Consider the following 15,433-nt stretch of genomic DNA (forward strand, 5'->3'; position numbering starts at 1 on the left):
TTTCCCTAAAAGTTACTCAAGTCAAAATTGTGCCCTCCCAGCTCCCAAAGCTAAGAATAAATACCCTACTTTGTTACAGAATACACAAGCCATTCCTGAAATAGCCCCTTGATAAGCTATATTTGTAGAACCATGGAAACAAACCAGTGAGTCTTATAAAAGTAATTACTTTAATACCTGCATTGTATTTACAGTGGATCCTTTGGCTCCTGACTGCACCATTAACTGCAAGTTGTTCTCTGGGAAGCTCCTGTAGAGCCCAAGGGGCATGCATGCCTAAAAAAAAAAGTTTTGAAAGAAAGATACCAAAGAGTTAAAGTTCACATTTCTAATTAAATCACAATAATTTCTGTTGGCAGTAAGAAAAAACGTGAAATCCAAGACAAACAGATGTTATTGATAGTTCAGAAAACAAAATTGTTGGTAAGATTTTATGGAAACTCTCCTCTAGAAGTTCCACTGCAGCTGGCAACCTTGTTACTAGACTCTGATGACAAGCCAAAAATTCAAAGGGCCTTAAACAGCACGCCAGCTTCTTATTCTACAGAGGTCATCTCCCTCTAAAAAAAAAAAAAACAAGATGACTGAGGAACACTAGCAGGGCAGTGTGGAAAGGCCCATATTGTGGACAGAGGGATGACTTCAGTCTGCAGGACTGTCAGGTGCTTTTCATCAGCATTAAATTAACATAATAAGAAAAATCTCCAAACATAGTATATATGGATGCTTCTCAATACCAACCTTGTTAACCTCATTGCTGTAATTGTTTACTTCCTCCTTGAATTTCAGATCAACCATATTAAAATCCCTCTGGTCTTTGTGGAGATGGGCATCCTGCCATTTCCCTTGGACCTCTTCACACGATGCAGTTTCTGGCAAGTTAAATGCAGCTCTAACAGCCTGAAAGTAAAAAAAAAGCCTCTTAGGTGCCAAAACAGATGCAACTACACAGAGCAAGGGCTTGAAATGAAAAAGTTACAAGGACTAAAACCCTGCTGCAAGATGTATTTACCCTGGTACCACAATGGGTGGACACTTCAATGATTCGGTGTCTTCTGTGGTCTGCTTGCGGTTTGACCAAAATATCTTCAACTCCTGCAGCAGTGAAATAGAAAAAGATAAACTGTATCGTGGTCTGAATCTGAATCCTAACTCACCAGGGATTTATGTACTGGACTGCTGCTGGCACATATAATAGCTACAACAAGAAAAAATATTGGGGACTTTTTTTGGGTGGGCAGGATGGTCTCAGGAACACATTTTATATATAATATTATATAAACAAAAATCACTCACACAAAAGCTATGTTAAAAGAACAGTAAGATTGCAAAGTCAAGCACTTAAAGTTTGGAAATGCCGGAATGAAGGTTGCCTATGCAACCTTAATTCAGTCCCCTTGTGTGCATGCATTATTAGCATCTTTAAACTACATGATCACATGCTGTTCTTACAGGACCCCTGCCTCACTCAGTGAACAAGATGGATGATGTTTTCTCATAGAGAACATCTACTCAATATTTTGTTGTCTCCTGGCTCAATGCATGCCCCCCATAGTTCGTATACTGCATATTATTCAAACCCTGCTCTGAAGGGATAATTATTCATTTCCTCATAGGCTTTTCTAGGGCACTCGACAGTAAAATATCTCAGCACTTCACGAACAATAGTGAATTTATTTACACAACACTCTGAGAGATGAGGGGCTATTATTATCCCCATTTTACAGATACAGAGGCACAGAGAAATTAAGGTCAGAAGTACCCATACATTTTCTGTGCCTAATTTGAGACAAAGAGGACCTGCTTTTTTAGGGTACTTAGCATTATATAGCACTTCAGTTGCAGTTGTGATCTGCATTTCTGCAAATGAGACCAAGGGTCTCAAGTCAGGAACCCAGGAATCCAGGAGAACAAGATTAGTGACTACCTGTGAAAAATCTGACCTAAGTGACTTCCCCAGCATCACACAGGAACTCTGTGGCAGAGGCAGGGTTAGAGTACAGTTCTCCCGGAAAGCGTAAAACTGCTTGGCCACGAGACCACCCTTTCCCTTCCTGAAATCCCCCTACACACATCCTAACTTCTGCAACAAGGATTCTAGAGACAGTCTCCTTTGCAATACAACCCTGATTCAGGCTCAGGGCAGGTCCAGCCTGTGCACTGTATTAGACAAGGATCTTGTGGGGGAAAAAAGGCAGTTGATTATGTAATAAAAGACTGTCATAATACATATGCACAAGGCGGCCAAATTAAGGTTGCACAGGGAATCTTAGTGTAATTTCCTAGGATCTGATAAGGAGTCTGAAAGAACAAATTCCATCATGTGTCCTCATATTCACACCTACAACAGCCATCAGCAGGTTTGAAAACGTAAGATCCACCACAGAGATCTCTGCCACTTGATCTAATGGAGTAAGTGATTGCAACAGTAAGTTATCCATTATGTGGGTCAGCTGTCGAGGGGGAATGAGACATTTTGCCAGTGGGTTTTACAGACACTTGCTAACAGTAGAGGAAGGAGGAGACTCAGGAATTCTGGTTTCCATTCCAGGCTCTGAAAGGCATTGTAGTCTAGCACAGCAGTTCTCAACCGAGGCTCCGTGGCCCACTGGGGGTGGGGGGCGGCACTCACGGGATCCACCAAGCAGGGGCTGCTCAGAGCCCTGACTATGAGGCAGAAGGCTGGAGCCCCCAAGCATCATGGGGCAGAAAACCCTCCCAAGCCCCGGACCATGGAGATTTTAATAGCATGCTGGCGGGGGGGTGTGGAGAGGGGAAGGGAAGAGCTCCAAAAGAAAAAGTGTTGAGAACCCTGCTCTCGTGGTCATAGGCAGACTCACTGCCCATTTTCCCCAAGCTTGACACCTTCTGCCCCATCCCTGCCAACCTGTTCCTGCTCTAATTTCGTCTCTCTCCTTGTTCCAGGCCCATTCTTCTTACCTACTAGTCAATCCCAGTCCCACTCCTCAGGCATCTCATCCTAGTCCTAATTCCCTTTCCCAAAAAGTCCTAGACTCACCCTTCAGGACTCTCAATATTCTTCTCACCCATTCCAAGTTCTCCCCACAGTCTCCTTGCCCAGCTGGTCCCAGTCTCTACTGCCACAATAACCCCCGGTTTCCCTGCCACAACAAGCATCCTCCAGTCCCAGTCTACTCCCCCTTTCTCTCCCTAGGCCCAGCTCTTGAATCAGGCAGCTTCCTCCTCCATGCTGCCTGGGTCCAGCAGGAAGTCAGTAAGAGCACAGGAGAGAAAGGCTGACCACTCTCAGTTCTGGTGCACAGCTATAACCTGAAGCAGCCCAGAGCTGCAACTGCAGGCAAAGTCCTGCCCAGTCCTGAGCTGAAGCATGCCCAGTACGGACAGAATCTTTGTGAAATTTAGAGACTTACTAGAACTTCACAGCTATTGAGCATGTGCAAACTATGATTTTTTTCCAAAGGCTTATAATTTGGCCAAACTGGAGGATTTTCACAGGAATGGCAAAAAGCACCCTGCTGATACAAAGGTCACTCCTCCGCCTAATTTCAAGTCCTTGCTCCAAAGCAGGCGAGGCTAGAATTTTTCAAAAGAAGAGGTCCCCAGGGTGTTGTTTATTTTAACATGAGCAAAACAACAACTATTTTCCCCTAACCTCATTCTTGGAAACAACTGAAATGCTTTGGTTGTCACTTTCCAAAAAAATTCAGACTGAGGCAGTAACTCAATATGGGAAATTTCAGCACAAACAGTTAAAGTTTGGCAAAAATATAAATGACTGAAAACAGGATCTTCTCATGGGAAGCTTTGGCCAACCTTAATAATAGGTGGTGTTACCTAGACTTGCCTGTAATAAAAGGGAGGTTGGAGTCAGAGCGGTGCACACTCCTGCCCTCTACTGAAAGTAAATATAATTGATCATATGTAGCTACAGCCTACAGAGTATTTAGACCAGGGGTGAGCAAACTACATTGTAAGCTGGCCCGCAAGCCGCACCACGCAGCTCGGCTCTGCTCTGGCACAGGCTCTGGGTTGGGGACTGGACCATGCGGCTCAGCCCTGCTCCAGCTGGGGCACTGGGTCGGCGCCGCACCACTCCGGCATTCCCAAGCCTCTCATCCCCAGCCCCACCACAAAGCCTGCACCCCCAGTCGGAAACTGCATCCCTTTCTACACCTCACCCCCAGCCCTGATCCCGCTCCCCGAACCCCTCATTCCCAGCCCAGAGCACCCTCCTACAATCCAAACTCCTCATCCCCAACCCCACCCCAGAGCCTGCACCCCCACCCCAATTTTGTGAGCATTCATGGCCCGCCATACAATTTCTATTCCCCGTTGTGGCCCTCGGGCCAAAAAGTTTGCCCACCCCTGATTTAGACCATTATAAAGTTACACAAGTATGCATGTTTTATACCAATGAAAGTCCTGTAAAAGTCTACTCAGCCATTTGCCCTGGTGAGGGACATATTTTAATGGGAGAGAGGGAGAGAGAGAGAGCGCACACAGGGGGTAGATTTTATGCCTGGCTGAGTAATTCACATTGTTATTTTGCAAAGTTGATGCAAAATAAGAGTCATATCTACAGGGAGATTAACAGCACAAAGTAAATGCAAGACCTAATTAATAACACCTCTGAATCCTTTAACCTGAACATGTGGGTAAGCTTTGGTTACTATGCTGCTTGTTGTGATTTTTTTTTACTTATGTGAAAAAGAAACGTAAAACTTTATAATGTAATTTTGATCTGAACAAAGATTCATTAAAAGACATTATGACCATGTACATGTAAAACATGAAGGACAGGAGATAACTCAGTGATGGATGTACTTGAGATTGCATCATTTCACTGTAGTGATTGGAAGGAACTGAAATGCATGCTGAATAGAAAGAAAGCCATGTTAGGTGAACTATCAGATTCAGCAATGTGTCATGCACAGAACTGTTTCCATTTCTTACGCACAACTATAGTTTTGTACCTCAGGAGGTACTGCAGTAGTCCAACGGCTAATTTACATTTCCCATACTCACCCATTGTAAATCCCCTGTACAGCTGCAAATAGGCAGTAAAGAGGCGAGCTAGACATGTAAGCACCTTGCCGCCGGTTTCACCACCATAGACTTCGTGGCAACAGTGAACTAGGCCATAGGCAGAGCTGCCATAGTGAGCTTTGTCCAAGACCCCGCAAAGTAACTCCCCCTCTCTAATGATAACCTGGTTGATAGGATGAGATGACAGATTTAAACAGTTAGGAAAGCAGTCATTTTGATCTTTGTGTGGACAAGATCCAACTCTGACCACAGACTATTCTTAGTGACTAGTACATTGAATAAACTATGAGGAATAAAAACATAACATACAAAATGTTTATGGATCAATATCTTCTGGTGAACTATAAACAAGAACAAGTAAATTAAAATAGTATAATTACAAACAGATTTTGCACTTCTATAATACATTGCATCCTGAAAGCACTTTACAAAACAAGTTAAGTGGGTGCATACGAGTTGCCCCCACCTGCAAAATGGGAGAAGGCAGAGAAGATACTCTAAAAAAAGAAAGATGGAGTTTATGTCAGAGCCAGGAACAGAACTCCAGTGATCCTAGCTCCCAGTCCCAAGCTCAGACCACCCCATTCTAGCAATTATAAAAACTTTACAATACATTTTATCCTCTTCAGGATTTTTTTTTTTTTTTTTTTTTAAACAAGTAAGTCCTTGCCTCTGTGGCCAGTTATTTCCACAAACATACCTGGGATTCACACATTGAATCAAGGTTAGATCCAGGAATTCTGTTTTGGGGCCCTTTCACCCAGGCTTTTCCACCAATCTTAGCTTTCCCAGACAAATTCAGTGGGATTTGATTTTCAGGGATTACGTTTATTAGCAACGTAGAAACCACCTGAAAAGAAAAACAAAGGGCAGGATTAACGAACTGTCAGAAGCAGTCAGTTTTTCATATCCCCCACCCCACTACGGCAAACAGGGGGAGAGGATAAACATCCACACACATGCAATAGAAAGCCCTGCCACTCAGCCGTGTTCTGGCAGCTCACCTATCCAACAGCAGAAAACTGCCAGGAGTTTTGGAAGACTGCACTCAAGGAAGGACTACCCTTTGGTTAACTACAGACACTGAAAGTCCCAAAGCTATTCCCCTTAATTATCCAGAACCAGCCGGTGTTCCTTTTTGTTTAAAATTTCCGATATTCAAATGATATAATGTATTATTCTACGAAAAGGAGTTCTAGACGCTTCAGTGCAGTAACCCTATTGTAAACTCTGGGGCAGGTACTGTAGAGTGTAGTATTTTTTTTTAAATATTGTAATCAGATTTATACAGGGCATTAAAAAGTGGTTTCTACCCTCCTTTGCCATATATTAAAATTCAATTTCATTACCACACAAGACATACAGGTAATAAGAGACTAGTGTGTGACATCTGGAGGCATATCTAAGGAAGGTCAGAATGATACAGCATAAAGAGCACTAGAGCATTCCCTTATTGTGCCAAGGATCATACTAACTGGATGTAGAGTACATCCCTCTGAAAAAGCAAGAAATACTCTCTAGTAGGGCCTATCAGATATTTCATGACTAAAATCAACATTGTAGCAAACACACCAAAAACAGATAAGACTTTGCCTGTCAAGATTAAATTTAGGAGATTTAAACTGTGATCCAATTTAAAACACACACACACACACCCCTGACCCAGTGAAAAATTATATTTTCTACAGAAAATGATAGAATCGTTTTGATATCAGCAATGCATGAATGAGAAAAATCTCAGGGACTAGAAAAAAGAACACCTATAAAAAGTGTCTCAAAGATTTTATCTAGATCCCATCCCAAAAAGGAAACTAAATCACTAAGCAGCAATCGCATCATTTCTCTGCTTCTGTTCTGCATGTGCATCTCCTCCTTCAGCTCATACACTGTAAATCATGCCACAATTCTGTTGAAACACTGCCCAGAGTAAGTGATAAAGTGCTATTCCTATAATATTATTTTAAAGGACACAAAACTGTACAACCCCATGAAGATGTGCAGTGTTGCTGACCTACTGGGACTATGCTTCTCAGTCACTATAGCTTATCCTGGTTTTAATTATAACACTTTGCTTAATTCTGAACAGTCTGTTTTAACAGTCTTAACTTTTCAGCTACCTGTTTTCCTGTCCATAACCGCTGTGGTTTCATAATGGCAGGTGCAAGGATTTTCACTCTTCCCTTTTTGTCTGTCAGTCCTCGATAGATCAGCTCCATGTACTGTTCTCTTGTGAAAAAGCAGCCCCGGATCGTCATGCTGGCACCAGAGATCATATGATCCTGGATCAAACCTGCCAGTGGCTTGCCATCCTAAGAGACATATACAAAGAGTACGTGAGGTGGGAATCACATATTAATATCTTCCAAAATTAGCTCCATTATGGCTGTATAAAAGCACAATAGTCCTGGTGTGAGTAGTTCTTTATGGTGACAGCTCCTCTCCCTATACTAACTATCTCCTAAACATTGAGATTTAAGAGACATAGCAGGCCCCAAACTCATTTAAAAAGGACAACCACTTCCCCCAACCACTTCAATTCTGTTCGGAATAATGAGATATTCTACCACCCTCACACCGACTTCTAAGTTCACCTTCTCCCAGTCCCCTTGGGATCAGGAAGAGCAGGTGGCTGAGTGAGAAACATGTTATGGAGGATGAGTGGAGAGTCAGAACTGGAAGGTATGAATGGTATTTCAGGGGCTCAGAAACAGGGGACAATACCAGCAATGAGGCACTAGAAGAGTTAAAAGTAGGAGGAGGATCAATCAAGAGTATTTTAAGCACCCTGTCACCACAGTATGTAGGTGTCAACCCCCAGGATTAGGTGTCCAGGTTTCCCCACAAAATCCCCCTCACATGCACAATTTGAGCCTGTGTTCGTAATTTTCATTCTTAAGGCTATGACCACCAAGATCTAACACAATGGAATATAGTTACTAGCCACCTTTGCCATCCCAGGAACACATTATGAAGCAAAGTTACCACTGAACAAAACAAACAACCCAAAGGAGTACTCTGAGGAAGGAAGAGGTTTATAGAGATGTAAACTATTTATTTATTGTCTTTCACAGAGATGGTTTTATTTACCTTAGGAACAAGATACTGTTCATCGGTGCAGGCTAACATGTAGGCTTCTGCCCGGCCCAGCTCGCTCTGAGGAAAATGTGCGTTCATTTCATCACCATCAAAATCAGCATTGTAGGCTTTGCAGTTGGCATAGTGAAGCCTCAGCACCTTTTCTCCTGGCAGGATTCTGGCCCGGTGGGCTTGGATGGAGGGTCTGTGAAGGGTGGGCTGACGGTTCAGTAAGAGGACATCTCCATTTTTAACATGGCGGCATACCTATGAGAGAGATTTAATACAGTTCATCTGTTTATAAAGCATACCAGTCTCTCATCAGAAAGACAATTTTAAACCCACGTGCACAGTCTAAAGCAGTTTTTCCCTCTAGAATTTTCATTCTGTGGAACCTCCTTTGTAAGGGTATCAGGTCCAGTACACTTACCTCCTCAACCACTCTGTTCCCCACTAGACCACATTCCAAGACTCTACAGAAACCAGAATTAGTTCCCCATGTTATCAAACCAGTTCAGCATTCCAGGTAAGATGCAATCCCTCCTCTCCCTTCACAGTATGGTTTATCGAAGACTTTAGCAGAATACTAAAAAGGAAACCTTTAAAATTCTGCCATGTGAGGGGAGGAAAAAAAAAATCATTTACCTGGTTCCCTCTGAATTGGTTCAATAAGAGGGAGTAGTGTAATTCCAATATCAGACATCCTAGAATAAGACAGCATGGTCAAGTGGATGGAGCACAGGACCAGAGCCCAGGGACTCCTAAATTCTAATTTCAGTTTTGAGACCAGCTTGCCATTTGATCTGGACCACAACACCTCACCTCACTGTACCTCAGTTTCCCTTTCAATAGAACAGGTGCTAGAATACTTAACTACTTTGCAGTGCTATTGTGATTACTTAAATTATTTGTACAAATGCTTTAAGCACATAAAACATTTAGCATTTGTTTAGTATTTTATTCTAAGGCATCCACAGTCTGAGCAGTTGCAGCAAACTTTCCAGGCATCAAACAAATCTCTTTAAGAGGCTGAGCTTGGCATCTTTCTATGCTGAGTGCTCTCCACAGTCTGGTTAGCGGATGCATTCAGCACATATTTTACTAGTGAACTCAATTTTAATGTTTGCTTTGCAGGTCACAATCTAAAAACAAAAAGAATAGGAAATGTTAAGTAACATGACTCCAACAGTCCTTAGAGAGAGGGAATCTATGATTGCTGGAATTCCCCAGCCCTCAGAGATGATTCAATGGCCAGAATAACCAAAAGTTTCCAAGAAGATACTTCAACTCTGACTCAGTGGATCCATGTGAATATTTGGCAAGTGCTCTAAGTACCACTTTATGTCACAGGCCCATTAAGCGTGCTGGGTTGTTTTCTTTATACCCTTCTCTGTGGAACATTAGACTGGATGTTCCGACAGTCACTGATGTTATATAATTTCAGGTTTATAAAAGTGCAGATGTTGCTGTAATGTAAAGTATATTCATTATTGTCCTCCCCTGGAGCACACCGTGGAAATGCCTCAAATGTTCACAACTGTTACCAAACCGCAAACGATTGAGCACTGCCCTTTCTAGCCCAAAATAGGCAGCTCTCCTGCTTCTGTTCACTCAATAAATACCACAGTGAAGGCTTTTTTGTAAGGCTTCTGTAGGATTTGTTTTGGATGAGACAAGAAGTTCACATCAAGGTTAGCCCTCACCTACCTCCAAAAGTGTATGTAACAGGAGAGAAAGTTTATTTATAGATCTGGGGGGAGATGTAAGGGAGCTGTAATTGTCTGCCAGTCTTCCAAGTGGTTCACTATTTAAAGACACTTCTAGAGCATTTTAATTCTCAGAACTGACCATATTCTATGCAATCTATGGTATTTATATGGCCCCCTTTACTGTCATATCTGAGCACCTCACAGTCTTAAAACACATTTTTCCTCACAACACCCCTGTGAGGTAGGGCAGTGCTATTCTCCCCCTTTTACAGGGGGAAGCTTAAGTACAGAAACACTATGTCTAAGGCTACGATTTAGTGATGGGTGTTTTTAGTAAAAGTCACAGACAGGTCACGGGCAATAAACAAAATGTCAGGGCCAGTGACCTGTCTGTGACTTTTACTAAAAATATCCCTAACTAAATCTTAGGTGCTGGGGGAGAGGGGGGGCTCTGAGGAGGGGGGCGTCCCAGCAACCCGCTGCCGCTCCTCTCGGGACCTGCCGCCACTGCTACTGTTGGGGTCGGGGGCGGAGGGGGGCCAGGTATGCTGCTGTTGCTGCTCCTGGACCGCTGCTCCAGGGCAGCACCTGGGACCAGCTGCCTGGGGCCGCCAGAGCAGCAGCTGGCCCCGGTGCCACCCCAGCTGCTCGGGCAGCCCTGGGGTCAGCCGCACCAGCTGCTGCAGCTGTCACGGAGGTCCTGGCAAGTCATGGAATCCGTGAAAGACTTGCAGCCTTAACTATGTCACTTGCCCCAGGTCTCACAGGGAGTCTGCGGCAGCCCAGGAAATTGAACTCGGCTCCCCTGGTACAAGAGCCACCACCCAAGCCTAATGCTATGCACCAGGTTATACTACCATGACACCAGAAGAGAATGTAAGCATCCATCATGAAGGAGGAGATACACGGACAGGTGTACATCTGACCTGAGTGTATTCCCATCTGCTTTTAGGTCAGCCAGACTAGCCAGTGGTAGTAGCAGCATCACTTTGCATCACTGCTTAGGATTCAGCTTGAGATTTCTTGAAGATCTACAACTTGGCCCAAAGGCTGCTTTCTGGAGGTGGATATTACTGTCTATGTGGCAAAGGTACTGCTCTTCGTATTTGCAACAATCTACCTTGCTTCTGTTTTAAAAATACCTCTACGTTCAAGAACATTATACGAACTCTTAGAATCTTAAGGACTTTCATGAATTAAGAGAGCCATTCTATAATACAAGTTCCCAAACAATGGTATTCTGAGATTCCCCAACTCTATTTAGGATAGAAGACTTTCTAATATAAATGTGGTGATCCTGGTTTCAGTCTTTCATAGCTTCAGTCGAATAAGCTATTCAGCTAACGTTGAGAAAAAGCTTAAGTTTCAGGCCCGAATTCACAGGTGTTCTTTTGCCACTTCCAACACAGCAGAAAAGAGCCAATTTCAAAGCATGCCCAAGGTAAAATCTGAGGGAATCAAAGAAAATGCTGGTTTAGATACTCAGGCATGAAAGCCATTTCCTAGAAATATTGGCAGATATGATGTATCCTGTTCAAATATTTGTCTCCCATTTCAATATAGGTGCTAACAGCTGCTCCTTTTGCAAGTTTTCTTCTGAAAAGGGCAGGAACATCAGTTACAGGATTGCATATCAGAGGTGAGATGGACATCAGAGGCAACAGCTCAAACATCACATTTATGTAACAGTAACCTGAAATGTAGAAAGCAGCGCTTTGGGTTGGGAGCTAAGAATTCCTGAGCACTAATTCCTGCTCTGAAAGTGACCCTCCTCTGACGAGGCTTATTATCTCTTTGCACCCCAGCTTTCCTACCTCGAAAACGGGGATAATACTAAGACTTCACAGTAGGGTGGAAAGATTTAAATCAAAAGGTGATTTAAAAATGGTGATTTAATCCAGCAAACAGGATATCCTATTTTGAATTTGTACCTTTCAGTTATTTTCTGAAAGAAAGGTTCATTCTCATGTAACGGTTATACCAACCAAACATGTTGCAACCAAATGTAGCCTCTACACTGAATTTAGTGCTTCTTTGTATCCTCCTAGTTAGCACATTATACCCCCACAAAATGTATTTAAGCAATTATATAGTTTAGCATACATTTATTCAGATTCTTAATTTTAAATTCATTCAAAATTATTTTTATTTAAATAAGCTAACTTAAATGTGCTGGATACATAAGAAAAAAGTTTATCAAAACATATTTAGCATTTAAAACCGATTTAACAAACAATAGTAGTATTAACTGCAGCTAGGAAATTGATGGATTTGTTCCCGGTCACCATGGGCCAGATTTTTCAAATGTACTCAGCTGCCTAATGTTGTAGATGGCGTTATAACAGGTTGGTCTGTCCCCTGAGAACGGTAGTAGGGATCACGGCCAGTCACACTCTGTTCATGACATAGCCCCTGTAAAGAAAAAGGTGATCAAGGAAAAAGAGTAGCAGCTTGGGAATGGGAGCCAGGTGCTAAGGCAGCTACCTCCTGAACATGATAAAACCAGGTTCTCAACTCCCAAGCCGTTTCTCAAATTTGAATGAACTAGAATGAAGGAAATATTCTTTCTGCACTTGGCTCGCTACGCTGAAATCAAAAGTACTGAATATGAAGTCAGCATTTGCTCCACTGTAAAGATTGAAAATAATGCAATATAAGACATTATGATATATTTATAAAGCTTGAGTTGAAGATAAAGATGTTTTCTCTATGGTTTTATATATATTTTAAAAAGCAGTACCGTTTAACCCATTCAAATTTGAGAACTCATGTATGCATCATTTTTAATTTATTTAAATGAAGCAGCATTTAAAAAAATATTTAAATTGATTTTCATAGCTTATAGTAAGCTTAGATTTTTAGGCTGCCAGTTTCAAATTTAATTTTAAACAGGTTTATTTTTAAAAAGAAAAACTATTTGATTTAAATTAAAGAAATCTGATATCTGATTTTTTTTTAAATCAGGTTTTTATTCACCCTACTTCGTAACATGGTGAAGGTTTATTTTAGGTCTATGAAGGTCTTTGAGCTAACTGGACACACTGAAATGCTAAGTATTAAATACTATCTTATCAGCACAGCAACCTCTGTCAAAAACATGTCGGTAGAAGTAAAAGGTATCAAAATAAAAACACTCACCACTTGTATAACATTTTTCATCCAAGTAGGTAACTATCCTTTGTTAACATTAAGCCTCAGCAGTTGTGAGGTAGGGAAATATTATATGAATTTTACACATGGGTTGAACTGTGGCATAGTGAAGCTAAGTGACTTAGATAAGATCGGACAGTGAGCAGCAGAGCTGAGATTCGAAGACAAGAGGCCCAGTTTTGGACTCTAACAGCTAGACAACACTGTCTATATCATACCACTACTGCCTGGCCTGAGCTAGCTCTGCTAAAAATTGCAGTGTAGCAAGGGTAGTGGGTTGAGCTAGCTACCTGAGTGCATACCCAGTGGTCTGGGCGGGTATTTACTTGGGTGCCTAGCCTGAGCCGCCACCTGTGCTACCCTGGTTACACTGCAGGAGCTGGGAATCCCATCTCTCAGCTGAAATGGAGATCTAACCATAGAATAGTCTGTTCTCTGTATGTGTGTGTATATATCTTCTTACTATATGTTCCATTCTACGCATCCAATGAAGTGAGCTGTAGCCCACAAAAGCTTATGCTCAAATAAATTTGTTAGTCTAAGGTGCCACAAGTACTCCTGTTCTTCCAACCATAGAAGCAACTCATTTTCCTGACAAAACAAGATATCCAATCACAGAATATCAGAGTTGGAAGGGACCTCAGGAGATCAACTAGTCCAACCCTCTGCTCAAAGCGGGATAAATCCCCAATTTTTTTTGCTCCAGATCCCTAAATGGCCCCCTCAAGGATTGAACTCCCTACTTTTGTTCTTCCCTCCTCCCTTTACACTCAGCTGAGCATAAAGAGGTGCACAACTCACCCACAAAGAGTTGGAAACAATATATGCACATTTAGGACAGTCTAAAATGAAGACTTACTATCTGTGGAAAAAACCATGGAAAAAAGACATGCTGTACAGCTTTGGTCACTAGGCCAGTGACACTGGAGCAACGAAACAGCTTCCTCTAAACATCTCTCAAACATTAAGTTAATGTATCCTTTCAAACAACCTTGTTAAGTGTTATCCCCATTTTACAGATGGGAAACTAAGGGACAAAGGGGACATGATTCACCCTACCTCAAAGTCTGAAGGAGCTTGCCACTGAAATCAGACTTTCAAATTTGTGTCTTAACAAGGCCATGCTTCCTCTCACTTGCTACTCTGATAGCAGTCTCAGCACAGGACATGGTTTGAATGTGCCAGGAGGCTGAATTCCCCTCTTGCCACTAGAGGTGGTCTTTCGAGGTCACAAGCTGAGTCATATCATCAGAACAAGAGAAGACTACTGCACTATTGCTGCTTGTGCTATATCTATTTTATGGGTATGCAGAACTACAGTTGTCAGGACTGTCAGCATGGTACCTTGACATTTAATATTAAAGTATAACAAAGAAAAGGATGAAAAAAACACAAAGTTTCAGGACTAAAAGAAAATGTATCTCGCTAGCTAAATCCACCCAGACCTCCAAGAGAAGCAGCATTCGTTACCTTTACAGGATTGGGAAGTCATATGCAAACACCAAGAATTCAAGTGAAATGCAGGAAGGAAAAATTCCCTGAACCTAGAAGTTGTTCATTTCTCCTCAGACATCCACATGAGCTTCTCTAGCCACCAGATGAAAAGGTGAGGTACCTGGAACATTGTCCCAGCTTCACTTTGTAACTGGCTTCAACAGCCCCCACCTCCAAAAAACTCTTTACCCTACTGGGTTGGGTTTGCACAGTACTCACAATTTTCATTCCTGGTTTTGGGACTCCAGTGGAAGGAGTGAGGAGCTGCTTAGCTATGGCTTCCCTCTGGGTCTGGCTGGTTGCACTCAACACCGTACGTGACCTGTCTTCATTAACGACCATGGAGGCACCAGGGTGAACATTTGGACCATTTATGACAGCCTGCCTCAGTTCTTTGACATTCCACGGAGTTACTGGCTGAGGGTAAGTCAATTTGGTAGCAAATACCTAACCGGGAAGAAAACCAGACACAATGATCAATGAACAAGGTACTGCTGAACAGCAGCCAGTCGACACACGAGTTTTTATTTCCAAAAGGTGCTGAGCACTTGGAAGAAAGATGAGGAGTGTCCCAGCCATTTCTCCTATCTGCATCCTAACCCACATTATAATCTGCACACCCTCTTCAGGCCCCACAATACTGTTACCATCTCTTTGCAATCTAAGATATACAACCTTTGATTTACCAAAAGGCATGAGGACAGATCCAACATATGACTTTTTATTTAAGTTTTGTTTGAATCTCCTTATACCAGGAAATATTTTTACAAGTATCAGTAGCCTTCTAAATAAACCATTTATTTATAATCTTCTTTTAGCTCTAGTAAATAATCAAACTAAGTCATTTTTTCCTAGCCACATATCAGTCAGTGCAAAACAAAATAATTGGATGCTGGATTTAGGTTTAAAAATGGTACTAGCAACTCAGAATGACAACTCTAGAACCACACATGAATGCAAACTAAGACGAAAAATGA

The 15,433-nt window shown here is 42.2% G+C and overlaps 1 protein-coding gene across 4 annotated transcripts in view; it reads right to left on the reverse strand.

Annotated features, from left to right (window-relative positions):
- POLR1A (RNA polymerase I subunit A) overlaps positions 1–15,433 on the reverse strand; it is a 56,241-nt gene that overhangs the window by 25,713 nt on the left and 15,095 nt on the right. For all 4 annotated transcript variants that reach the window (XM_073342850.2, XM_073342851.2, XM_073342853.1 and 1 more), the window contains exons 12-19: positions 14,676–14,903; positions 8,116–8,370; positions 7,146–7,337; positions 5,729–5,878; positions 5,008–5,191; positions 1,013–1,095; positions 742–900; positions 178–276 (exon numbers count right to left, since the gene is read on the reverse strand). In XM_073342850.2, coding sequence (XP_073198951.1) covers positions 178–276; positions 742–900; positions 1,013–1,095; positions 5,008–5,191; positions 5,729–5,878; positions 7,146–7,337; positions 8,116–8,370; positions 14,676–14,903 — 1,350 coding nt within the window. The remainder of the gene's footprint in view (positions 1–177; positions 277–741; positions 901–1,012; positions 1,096–5,007; positions 5,192–5,728; positions 5,879–7,145; positions 7,338–8,115; positions 8,371–14,675; positions 14,904–15,433) is intronic.

This window comes from Lepidochelys kempii, chromosome 4, assembly GCF_965140285.1.
Source record: "Lepidochelys kempii isolate rLepKem1 chromosome 4, rLepKem1.hap1, whole genome shotgun sequence".
NCBI classification, from domain to species: Eukaryota; Metazoa; Chordata; order Testudines; family Cheloniidae; genus Lepidochelys; species Lepidochelys kempii.